This window comes from Lissotriton vulgaris, unplaced genomic scaffold, assembly GCF_964263255.1.
Source record: "Lissotriton vulgaris unplaced genomic scaffold, aLisVul1.2 SCAFFOLD_4512, whole genome shotgun sequence".
Classification (NCBI taxonomy): domain Eukaryota; kingdom Metazoa; phylum Chordata; class Amphibia; order Caudata; family Salamandridae; genus Lissotriton; species Lissotriton vulgaris.
The window spans coordinates 29,989-42,775 of NW_028243536.1; the positions used below are offsets into that span (position 1 = coordinate 29,989).

At 45.0% G+C, this 12,787-nt stretch overlaps 1 protein-coding gene across 1 annotated transcript in view; it reads right to left on the bottom strand.

The window, feature by feature from the left end:
* Nucleotides 1-12,787, bottom strand: part of LOC147668316 (uncharacterized) — a 42,602-nt gene that overhangs the window by 16,521 nt on the left and 13,294 nt on the right. Inside the window, exon 2 of the mRNA XM_086948606.1 lies at nt 9,662-9,770. Within this exon, the coding sequence (XP_086804732.1) occupies nt 9,662-9,770 (109 nt within the window). The remainder of the gene's footprint in view (nt 1-9,661; nt 9,771-12,787) is intronic.

The following is a 12,787-nucleotide window of genomic DNA, read 5'->3' on the forward strand; positions in this document are numbered from 1 at the left end:
GTTTTACCTAGTGGCCGTTCTTCCTCACTCTCAGACTGTCAGAGTTAATGTTTCTTTCGTAGGTGATCAGTCTATGCCTCAGGGTAGTTGACTTGCAGTGTAAATCACAGCTTAAAGGGTTTAAAATTACGCATTCCAATTGTCAGAAGGCTCCAATCTTCGCAGAGGCAGTGATGCTGTACCCGATCACCCTTCCACCAGTGACTCCGCCGCATGGGCGAACGCACTAGTGACAGGGAAAGGGGAAGTGGACAGAGAAGAGACACCTTGAGAGCTTCTGGCACCTTCACCGATTGGTAGATCTCTCTTGACCTGGACTTCGGTGACTGTAGATGCCTAATGCACAGAACAAGGGGGGGAAAGAATAAACAACAACTTCCACCTACCAAAGTTCTCACTCTATGTAAATATTGAATCTTATCCTACCAGTTGTTCCCAAAGGTATTGCTACTCTTCATTATGATGTGTAGGTACATTCAGGGAGCTTCATGCCTGCAGGACAAAGACTAACATTACTGGATAATCCTTACTGAAAATCTACGACCCAGGAACTATACTCTCTCACTCCTTCTTTACCTGTAAGCTCTCTGTATTTGCCCCAACTGGGGTTCTGTTCATAGGAGTTAATGTCTTGCAGTGAACATGCGGCTCCAAGGATTCCAATCCAGAATGAAACGAAGCGCGCAAAAAGGAACAAGGGAGGCAAAGGGGGGAAGGAAAGAACAGGAGTAGCGCAAGAAGGGAATAGCTGTTCAGCACATAGTTCGCCGACAATGGGGGGAAGAAAGGGAAGCAGTCGCAGGCTTACTGTTCCTCTCGCTGGCTCCGCAAGAGGTCAAAGGAGTCCGTTGAGCTGTCCGTGAAGGAAACCCCTGCCGAGCTTCAACAGGGTGAACTGGATCTCACAATGTTGACGGAAGAAGGAGAACGAAGTCTCAGTCACTGCAGCAGACGGAAGAACGTTACCTCACGAACTTCCAGGAATCCACTCAAAAGTAACATTTGGCATATGTTACTCTCACTAGGAAAGTTACTAGGTTAGCGGACTCGGAAATATAACTAAACTACTCTATGAACTCCTGTCACGAATACTTGACACGGAGCGTCTGACTCTAGCTGTTTCCTCAGGAACCAGAACAGTTGAAGTGCGCAGTTTGAACGCTGCGCGAGGCGCACATCAACTAGCCCTCACGTACTAAACTCTTAATGGCTTCAGTGGCTATCGTGGCGGCCATCTTAGGAAGGAACTAAACCCACTATGACCTGAACCTATTTACAGGATAACAAAAGGAATCTATTTGGAAATACACGGGTACCAAATATTTACCCGACAAGGCTTTACAATTGTCTTTCCACCATTCCCCACTTTTGGAACATAGGTAGATGCAATTTGTAAATTCCTGACAGTACCCCCTCTCAAAGACCGATTTATCGGTCCAGGTTTGAGAGGTTGCTGTGCATGGAATCTCTTAATGAGTCGTGGAGCATGAATTTGGGAAGCAGGTTCCCAAGACCTTTCCTCAGGGCCGTACCCCTTCCAATCTACCAGATAAAATAGCCTACCTTTCTTGCTTTTGGAGTCTAGAATGTCATGAACCTCGTACTCAGGGTGACCAGAAATAATGAGGGGTTCAGGTGGTTTACCCAATCTCATGTTGGACTTAGACTTTTTTAATAAGGAGACGTGGAAGACCGGATGGATTCCCAATTTACCTGGTAACTTTAACTTCACTGTCACCGGACCCATAACCTGCTCAACTGGATAGGGACCCACAAATCTTGGTTGGAATTTTCTATTCCCTTTTAAATGAAGGTTCTTGGTAGAGAGCCACACCTGATCTCCTACTTGATATTGCGGAGCGGGTTTTCTATGTCTATCTGCACTTTTCTTGTAGGCCTGTTTAGCTTTTATCAAGTTCTCTTCTGCAGACTTATGTAGGGTGGACATATTTGTCAACAAGGTCTGCACTGCGGGAACTTCTAAATCTTCCTGAGGGCAGAATGGATTAGGGTGGCGACCAGAATTCAAATAAAAAGGTGAGTAACCTGTAGAAACACTTTTAGCATTATTACTAGCGAACTCTGCCATCCACAAGTGATCTGACCAGTCACCACCCTTCTCAAGGAGAAACAAACGGAGGTACTGTTCCAGTTCTTGGTTAATTCTCTCCGTCTGCCCATCCGACTCAGGGTGATAGCTGGTAGACAACCTTCTCTCAATTCCCAATCCTTTTAAATAGGCTTGCCAGAAGCGGGAGATGAACTGGGGACCTCGATCTGAAACCACTATCTTGGGAACCCCATGTAGTCTTACAATGTTCTCACTAAAAGCTTGTGCTAGTTCAGGAGCAGTTGGGGTACCGGACATGGCAATAAAGTGACTCATCTTGGTGAAAGTATCCACAATCACCAGGATAGTATCGAATCCCTTACTGACCAGCAAATCTACAATCAAATCCATTGAGACCGTATGCCATGGATGGGTCGGAGTAGGAAGGGGTTGCAGCAATCCTTGTGGAGCCTGCCGACTAGGTTTTCCCCTGGCACACAGTTCACAAGACTGCACATATTGCTTGACATGAGAGGACAACCCAGGCCACCAAAAATAGCGCTGAACTAAATCCAAGGTCTTAGAAACTCCTTTATGACCGGCCAAAGGGTGATCATGACAGCTTTGCAAAGCCCTTTGTTGGAGAGTAGTTGTCGGGAGATACAACGCTCCTTTGTAGTAGGGTAAACATTGGTTTAACTCTCGCCCTTCACCCGATTGAACCCACTTCTGAATTTCTTCTGTGGACAATCCTTTCCGCACCTCTTCTTGAAAGTTACTCAGGGAAAGAGCACAAATGATTTTAGTCTCTGGAATGATTGGTTGAGGATCCACAGGATGTTCACAGTCGTCAGTATCCAAGCGAGAAAGCGCATCCGCCTTTCCATTCTTTGTTCCAGGGCGAAAAGTGAGCACAAAATCAAAATCCGCAAAGTACAAGGACCAGCGTAACTGTCGAGGAGTTAGGGTCTTTGCGGATTTCAAGAATTGTAGATTCTTGTGATCAGTAAACACAGTCACAGTATGTTTAGCCCCCAGCAGGTAATGCCTCCAGTCCTCAAAGGCATCCTTAACCGCTAGCAATTCTTTTTCTGCAATTGTATAATTCAACTCTGCTGGATTTAGTTTTCTAGAGCGATATGCAACCGGATGCAACTGACCAGTTTGGGAATGTCGTTGAGAGAGAACCCCTCCGATTGCCTGATCTGACGCATCTGCTTCCACAAAGAAGGGTTCTTCCGGGTTGGCATGCAAAAGAATGGGGGCAGACACAAATCTTTCTTTGAGATGGCTAAAAGCCTGGGCAGCTGCTCTGGTCCACTCGAACTGCACACCTTTCTTTAGTAAACGAGTGATGGGTGCGATCAAGTGTGAAAAACTCTGGATGAAGCGCCGGTAGAAGTTCGCGAATCCCAAAAATCGCTGAATCTCCTTGACACTCCGTGGTTCTGGCCAATCCTTGACGGCTTGCACTTTTCCTTGATCCATGGTGATTCCATGTGGAGAAAGGACGAATCCTAGAAACTCCACCGTAGTAGCATGAAAAACACACTTCTCCAATTTTACGTATAAATGATGTGTTCTTAAACGCTCCAACACCATTCTGACGTGCTTGGGATGATCTTGAGTATTCTGAGAGTAGATCAAAATATCGTCCAGATAAACTATCGCCACCTTGTCAATCAAATCACTCAGAATGTCATTTATGAAATGCTGAAACACAGCAGGTGCATTACACAGCCCAAAGGGCATCACGCAATATTCGAAAAGGCCAAATTTGGTACGAAAGGCCGTCTTCCACTCGTGCCCCTCTTTCATCCGCACCAAGTGGTACGCCCCTCGTAAGTCAAGCTTGGTGAAAATCTGTGCTTCTTTGAGTTGATCCAGAAGAACGGAAATTAAAGGCAAGGGGTATCGATTCTTGATTGTTACTAAATTCAAGGCGCGATAATCAATGCAGGTTCTCAGACTGCCTTCTTGCTTCTTTGGAATGAAGAATAACGGGGAGGATACTGGGGACTGCGAGGGTCTGATAAACCCATTGGCCAGATATCGATCCAGATACTCCTTGAGATGGTTATTTTCAGCTTCTGTCAGAGCATAAATCCGACTGCAAGGCAGTACTGCTCCTGGGACCAAATCAATCGTACAATCGTAGGAACGGTGCGGTGGTAAAACCTCTGCTTCCCGTTCACTAAAAACCATCTTCAAATCCCGATATTCGGGGGGAATTTCTCCAGCATTAATTACACAGACTGACTGACCTCCATACGACAGTAAGGAAGCAAAGGAATTCTCCCCAGAGTGTTCTTGAGGCCCATAACAATGTTCCAGACAAAAGCTTGACTGCATACTGACTGTTCGATTCGTCCAATCAATGGTCGGATTGTGTAGAGTCAGCCAAGGTAGACCCAAAATCAATTGGAACTGAGGGGCGTCTATTAGATTGAATTGCATCACTTCTCGATGCCCATCCGATTGAATCAGCTCCAATTCTTCCGTATGACTGATAATCGGCCCAGACGATAAATTCGTTCCATCAACTGCTCTCACTGGCTCTGGTCTTTCTTTCTTTATGGCTTGAATTCCCATGCTTCGAGCATACCTGATATCACAAAAATTTCCTGTGGCCCCAGAGTCCAACATTATAGCCACTCCAGAAATCTGTCGTCCACGGAATTTTAAGGTCATGTGAAGGATTACATGTGGGATGCACGACTGAAGAGTGTTTAGGATTAAATGAGGATCCGGAGTCGTCTTGTTCTCCTGCACCACCAGAGCGACTCCGCCTACTGATGGCCCCCCTCGTTTCCCTTAAACGGTATTTTTGGGCGCTTAGGACATTCCTTTACAAAGTGGCCAGCGGTTCCACAGTAAAGACACAGTTTCTTCAAACGCCGTTCCTCCTTCTCCTCTTTGCTCAATGGCCCACGGATGGCTCCAATTTGCATGGGTTCTGCTTCATTACTCCCTCCGGAACCTTTCTCGAGCCGAGCCCGATCAAATCGAGGAACATTTACTCTCCAATCTTTTCTTCTTTCTCCTCTACGCTCTGAATGACGAAAATCCAACTCCAAAACTAAATCCACCAACGCAGACAATTCAGTGGGCCGATTAGGAACTTGGGCTAATGTATCTTTAATCTCATCTTTCAGTCCTCGATAAAATAAAGCAGCTCGTTTCTCCTCCGGCCAGTTGGTTTCCACAATTAACTTGTTAAACTGCGTCAGATATGATAGCAAATCTTTAGAGCCCTGACGCAATTCAAGCAGCTCATTATCAGTGGCCTGAGGAATCCTTCTCCTGTCAAAAATTCTGAGGAACTCAGTTTTGAACTTAGCAAAATCACAAAGGATTGGGTCATCTTCGCTCACCAAGGGCATTGCCCAATTAGCAGCATCCCCACTGAGATAGGACAAAATAAATGCTACTCTGGATTGTGCATCGGGAAAAAGGGTTGGGCGGCACATGAAATGAAGGGAGCATTGAGTTAAAAAAAGCTGGGCTTTTTGCGGATCCCCCGAAAATCTCTCGGGAGCTGCCAGAGGAATTAAAGGGGAGACTGAATGTATTACCTGAGCTACAGATTTAGGATCTGAACTTACAGGACTGGTGTGGGATGAAGAAGGACCCTGAACAGGGTTTCCCATTACTAATCCATCCATCTTCTGAGCTAACACTCTATTCTCTTGTCTAGAAGCCTCTAATTCTAATTTTAAACTTTTATTTTCCTCCCTTACCGCTCCTAACTCTCTCTGGATACCCACTAACATATCTCCCAGTTCCTTTAGATTTAAGCCCTCCGTCATACTGCCTGGGCGAAGTGAATACTTGGGCACTTCAATCTGTCAGAAGGCTCCAATCTTCGCAGAGGCAGTGATGCTGTACCCGATCACCCTTCCACCAGTGACTCCGCCGCATGGGCGAACGCACTAGTGACAGGGAAAGGGGAAGTGGACAGAGAAGAGACACCTTGAGAGCTTCTGGCACCTTCACCGATTGGTAGATCTCTCTTGACCTGGACTTCGGTGACTGTAGATGCCTAATGCACAGAACAAGGGGGGGAAAGAATAAACAACAACTTCCACCTACCAAAGTTCTCACTCTATGTAAATATTGAATCTTATCCTACCAGTTGTTCCCAAAGGTATTGCTACTCTTCATTATGATGTGTAGGTACATTCAGGGAGCTTCATGCCTGCAGGACAAAGACTAACATTACTGGATAATCCTTACTGAAAATCTACGACCCAGGAACTATACTCTCTCACTCCTTCTTTACCTGTAAGCTCTCTGTATTTGCCCCAACTGGGGTTCTGTTCATAGGAGTTAATGTCTTGCAGTGAACATGCGGCTCCAAGGATTCCAATGCAGAATGAAACGAAGCGCGCAAAAAGGAACAAGGGAGGCAAAGGGGGGAAGGAAAGAACAGGAGTAGCGCAAGAAGGGAATAGCTGTTCAGCACATAGTTCGCCGACAATGGGGGGAAGAAAGGGAAGCAGTCGCAGGCTTACTGTTCCTCTCGCTGGCTCCGCAAGAGGTCAAAGGAGTCCGTTGAGCTGTCCGTGAAGGAAACCCCTGCCGAGCTTCAACAGGGTGAACTGGATCTCACAATGTTGACGGAAGAAGGAGAACGAAGTCTCAGTCACTGCAGCAGACGGAAGAACGTTACCTCACGAACTTCCAGGAATCCACTCAAAAGTAACATTTGGCATATGTTACTCTCACTAGGAAAGTTACTAGGTTAGCGGACTCGGAAATATAACTAAACTACTCTATGAACTCCTGTCACGAATACTTGACACGGAGCGTCTGACTCTAGCTGTTTCCTCAGGAACCAGAACAGTTGAAGTGCGCAGTTTGAACGCTGCGCGAGGCGCACATCAACTAGCCCTCACGTACTAAACTCTTAATGGCTTCAGTGGCTATCGTGGCGGCCATCTTAGGAAGGAACTAAACCCACTATGACCTGAACCTATTTACAGGATAACAAAAGGAATCTATTTGGAAATACACGGGTACCAAATATTTACCCGACAAGGCTTTACAATTGTCTTTCCACCATTCCCCACTTTTGGAACATAGGTAGATGCAATTTGTAAATTCCTGACACCAATCGCCCTCAAGAGTTTACGGTTCACTAAGCTTTGTTGGCTCACTCATGAGATGCCAGTGATGGCTAGTGGGCGTCAGGAACTGGAGCTCGCGAGCACAAACACGTTGTAGGAGCCACGCCACGGGGATTTCTACTTTGGAGCTTTATTTATTTACTTTCAGGTTTTACTGGGAGATTACAGCGTGGTCACTGGTCACATTACATACATATTAGCATACCACCTAGAGAAGGTTCCGAACTAACCTTCCTTCGTCTAGAGTTGATAGGGAGCCATTCAGGGCTTTAAGTGGGATGAAAAAACCGTGTGTGTTTTGGGGGGAAGGCTCGCAAAGAGGGTTGCCGATGTAATTAAGGGTGTGGCTTAAAAACCACATAAGCTAACAATCTGTGCTTATTATAGTGTGCTGCCTGACTGGTATTTTGTCATTGCATCCAGATATATAATACAACATGTAACATTACACCTAAATAAACCAGGACTATTGGCTTTGTCAATGGATGTTAGTTGCTTGTGCTTGCTCTCCTGCCCGGCCCCCTCGTTCGTTGTGCTTGCTCTCCTGCCCCCTTGTTGCTTGTGCTTGCTCTCCTGCCCCTGCCCGTCGTTGCTTGGGCTTGCTCTCCTGCCACTGCCCCCTCACTGTGCCTGCTCCCCTACCCCTTCGCTGTGCTTGCTACCCTGCCCCCTCGTTCGTTGTGCGTGCTCTCCTGCCCCTGCCCCCTGTGTGTGGGTGCTAATGCAATAGGTCTCGCATATGCAAACGATTAAGCTATTGGCAATGTAAATGACAATGCCATTTATTTATGATTTAAAAAAAAAAAAAAATGTCATGAGCAATGCCAATAGCTCTACCTTTAATAATGCCGAGACCATTGCATTGTAAATGCTTGTTATTATCCGTCAAGTGCCTTCTTGTGAACACAAAGTTTTATAATATGGTTATTAAAGGAACAGTATTGAGGAGTTGGATTGTAATATTTTGTATGTTAAATTTATCCAAATTACTTTACACTAATCATAACCTTGCACAAATATGATAACATGAAGGACATTTAACTTTTCTCTATTCACCTATGATAGATGAAAGATTCAACAGCATGTTGACAAAACAAATATAAAAATTGTGGTGGAAATTTCTGCCTCTGGCTGACGGCATGTTTACCTTTAATACCTATTCATCAAAATTTCCAGTAGTATTTTTGTGAAAACAGCATCACATGCAAATATATAAGCATACTATTGAGAAGGTCGATGACTTTTCCCCATTCCCATAGCAAAATGTTTGCACAGTGGGCATGGAGCCGTGTATGCAAATGCACATTTTTTTTTCTCCCTATGGGATATATTTTTTCTTGTGCCGAAAGCCCGCCCCCTTGCACCTCTGTCAAATACGGATCTGATGCATTCTCCTTCAAATGTGAGGATAGGATGTAGCCTTATGGTTAGAGCGGTTGAAGCTCGGGAACCGAGTTCGAGTCTCGGCAACAACCCTCAACATCCTGTGATTCTGGGCAAATCACTTAATCTCCCTGTGCCAAACAAAAATGAATGTGTCCATCTGTAAGGAAACTGGTGCTCATGTAAAGCGCTCTGATACCCGATGTCTCGGGTCTTGTTCGCGCTATATAAAACTCTAAAAAAAAACGACAACAAAAAAACCTGGAATGCGAGTTACTCCGGCCCTGCGCTGGAGTTAATCTCCTACCATTGCAGAGGTGGGAAGACATCAAACCATGCTTTGGAATGGCCTCTTCAAGTCCCTTTAGTTGTGTTTTTATGTGTGGACATCTCTGGAATTGTGGTGGAGATCTCAGGTCTCGTGAAACTATTTACGCCTACCAGGAATCACTTTGTGAATTCTTGGAAGGAGTAAAAGGAACAGTCCATTGTAAGCTTATTTTTAAGATTGAATTTACCTTTCTGAATTGGATCCTCTGCAAATAGCGTGCAATTTTTAACATACCAGGAGTACCAGCCCATTACATATCCAGAAATCAGAGAAATATAATAACATGACATTGTGAATTATAAAGGCCCTACCATAAATATCCAGAGTAACAAATAACCAGAATTCTAATCCCTCACTTCTTTTCTTGGTTGCTCATATATGCTCATCTCGGTGGTATCAGAAACCCAATGCCACAAGGAGGCACTCTACATTTTCTGCTCCTGAACCATAGAAGTGTTTTCAGCGAAAAATATTTGTTTACATGATTTTGGAAGGTACAAAGAAAATCTTAATTATTATAAAACTTCACATTTTTAAAAACAGATTATATTTTATTGATCTTAAAATATTTACTTTGAGAATAAGAATCACTTTTATGAACTCACTAAAATAAGTTTAACCCCAACTTCAAAAGGTAGTAAGTACAATATTTCCACTTTAACATTTTAATTTGAGCCCTGAACTGAGGACTCCAATATTTTATGTTATCCCAGCCCAACATCATAACTCCTTTGAATGTTGCAGAAAAGGTAGAATCTCTTCTGGTACCTGGACAGACAGTTCTCTTCTGCCGCGCACCGGAGGGAGTACAGCTGGGCTCGCTGGACATAGGTGGAGGCTTGGATGTAGTAAGGATCGGGCACCAGGTCAGGGAGGCCTAGCAGATTAGAAAAATACAGGATCAGTGTCAGAAGCAGATTAATTGCTGGGAATTAAGAAATGCAGCCTCCAATATGCAGAGCACTTGAAACTAAACAAGGGAGCACCTAAGACAGTTTTAGAAGGTCATCGAAAAGAAATACTATAAAAGAGATGGCTTATTAGTAATGGCTGACAAGATGCAGCCCACCAATATACAACATGAAATGCAAATTCTAGCTTTCCTTACTTGGTAGGCATCCAGATGTATGCCCGAACCTCATAATGCAAACACGCTCAGCTCCTCGGATCTAAGCCTCGCAACCCTATCTCTACCATAGCTTTGTGCGTCATGTCACTCAACCAGAGTCCAATCCACACCCACAAGGACACTGCACCCAAATACATCTTAAGTCAAAGAGCTGTTCCTTCAATGTAACCTGCACCCCAAAGAGCCCTGCACCCAGTTCAACGTGCACGCCAACAGATCAACACGTGATGCAGCTTCAATGAAAGCGCACAATCCCCAGTGTAATCTGCACCCGGAGTGTTCCTCCAAAGTGCACCCAGCATCTCAAGAGCTCTGCTACCAATGTAGCCAATTGTATCAGCCTTCCACAGAGCCCATCTTTGAATCCACCCAAGGCACCATCCTCCAACACTTCTGCACAATCATAATAAGCTAATGTAATTGTCCTTCCAGAGATCTGCACAGTTGCAATCTCCCTACGTAATACTTATAGCAGAGATTTTCATTAATTGGTAATCGCCATCCCTGAGCTCTACCCAATTGTAATTTTCCTCGGTAATTGACTTACTTCCTGGAGATGTAATACTGAATTTGTATTGTGCCAGCCTCAGAGCAGCCAGCCTGACCCGCTCACTGCTTCTTTCCTAGGTGTACTATATTGCCTACCCTTGTATAAACTGATTTGCCTCTGGTACAAACAGATGCCAAGTGCTCTGCACTAATCTTGCTCTACTTTTTTCTGTACTTGGTTTGCCAACAAAAATGGCGTAATGTGGCTCACAAAGGTGTGTATGTATATTTATATAGCTGAGCAAAATTGACGACTAGCATATGAACGCGACCCAGATATGTAACTAAATTGCATGCATTATGACGATGTATAGACAGCATATTGCATACGCGTTTCTGAGAATCCAAACATTTTTAGGATGGATCACTTAGAGAGTGATAGTACAGCATTCGTACTACAGTTTCACTTGTGTATGAATTAATGGCTAATAACTGACATGATCACAATATTTGAAAACAGAAAGCAATGCTTATCTAAAATTTGGAGGAAAATCAAGAATCAACGGATCTTAAATAAAGAACAAGTTACTTACCTTCGGTAACGCTTTTTCTGGTAGATACAGTATCTGCCTGTGGATTCCTCACCTTGTGAATATCCCCTTGCGTCAGCAACATTCGGAAATTATTTTCGTAGCCTCGCGCCGACTTGGACGTCATAGAGAGACGGCATCGCACGCGACTCCGCTGACGTCACTGACTCCCATAATAGGCCCCGCCGGCGTGATGACATCAGTTCCGCCCTTTTTTCCGTGCCTTCGAGGCACACGGACGGACCAATGACAGTAGAAACATACATAGTATACACAGTACAAGAAAGTCAAGGTAGCACACACACAGTGTGAAGCAAATTTGAAATGACACATTTTCTTTTAACCATAAAACAAAAACAATACAGTTTCACTGGTATAGAAGAGTGGACAACGGGGAGGCGGGTGGGTCAGTGAGGAATCCACAGGCAGATACTGTATCTACCAGAAAAAGCGTTACCGAAGGTAAGTAACTTGTTCTTCTGATAGATACATCTGCCTTGTGGATTCCTCACCTTGTGAATAGAGTCCCACAGCAGTCCCCACTCCCGGAGGAGGGTGTCCACTCTCCTAAACCAGAAAGTCCTGGAGGACAGAGCGCGCCAAGTGGCCGTCCCTCCTCACTTCGCTATCCAAGCAGTAATGCTTCGCGAAAGTGTGGAGGAAGGACCAAGTTGCGGCCCTACAAATATCCTCTACTGGAACACCTCTAGACAAGGCAGAGGTTGACGACTTAGCTCTTGTAGAATGAGCCCTTATACCCTCTGGAGGCTCCTTACCGGCCAAAGAGTAGCAGATCTTTATACAGAGGATGATCCATCTTGAAAGAGTTCTTTTATGACCCGCTCTTCATTTTTTGCAGCCAGCGAACCCAATGAAGAGCTGGTCATCCACATAAGTCTTTAGTTCTGTCCAGGTAAAAGCTCACCGCCCTCCTAAGGTCCAGACGGTGTAACCTCTCCTCCTCCTTGGAAGGGTGTGGTGGAGGATAAAAGGTAGGGAGGGTAATGGATTGTCCTAGGTGGAAGGGAGTCACCACTTTAGGGAGAAAAGCAGCCCTGGTCCTAAGAACCATTCGTTCAGCATGAATGATCAAGAATGGGGGCTTGGAACTAAGAGCTTGAAGCTCACTTACCCTCCTTGCCGAGGTAATCGCAACCAGGAAGACTGTCTTAAAAGTCAAAAGCCTCATAGGACACTTGTGTAAGGGGTCAAAGGGAGCACCCATCAAGTATGTTAAAACAAGATTTAAGTCCCACTGAGGTACAATAAAGGGAGTAGGAAGGAATTTATTCGTTAGACCCTTCAAAAATCTTAAGACTATAGGAGATTTGAAAAGGGACGGCTGGTCCGGCAAACATAGAAATGCAGACAAGGTCGAGAGATAACCCTTGACTGTGGCAGCAGCAAGCCCTTGCTGCGCCAGAGAGAGAGCAAATTTGAGAATATCAGATAAATGGGCTTTCAAAGGGTCTACAGACTTCTCTCAACACCAGGTGACAAATTTAGACCATCTGTAGGAATAAATGGATTTAGTGGAGTCACGCCTAGCCGATAAAATGACATCCACCACATCGTGTGGAAGAGAAAAGGAATTCAGGTTGCCCCGTTCAATCTCCAAGCATGAAGGTGTAATGTCTGGAGGTGGGGGAGCTGCCCCTCCATCTGAGAGAGGAGGTCTGCCCTGAG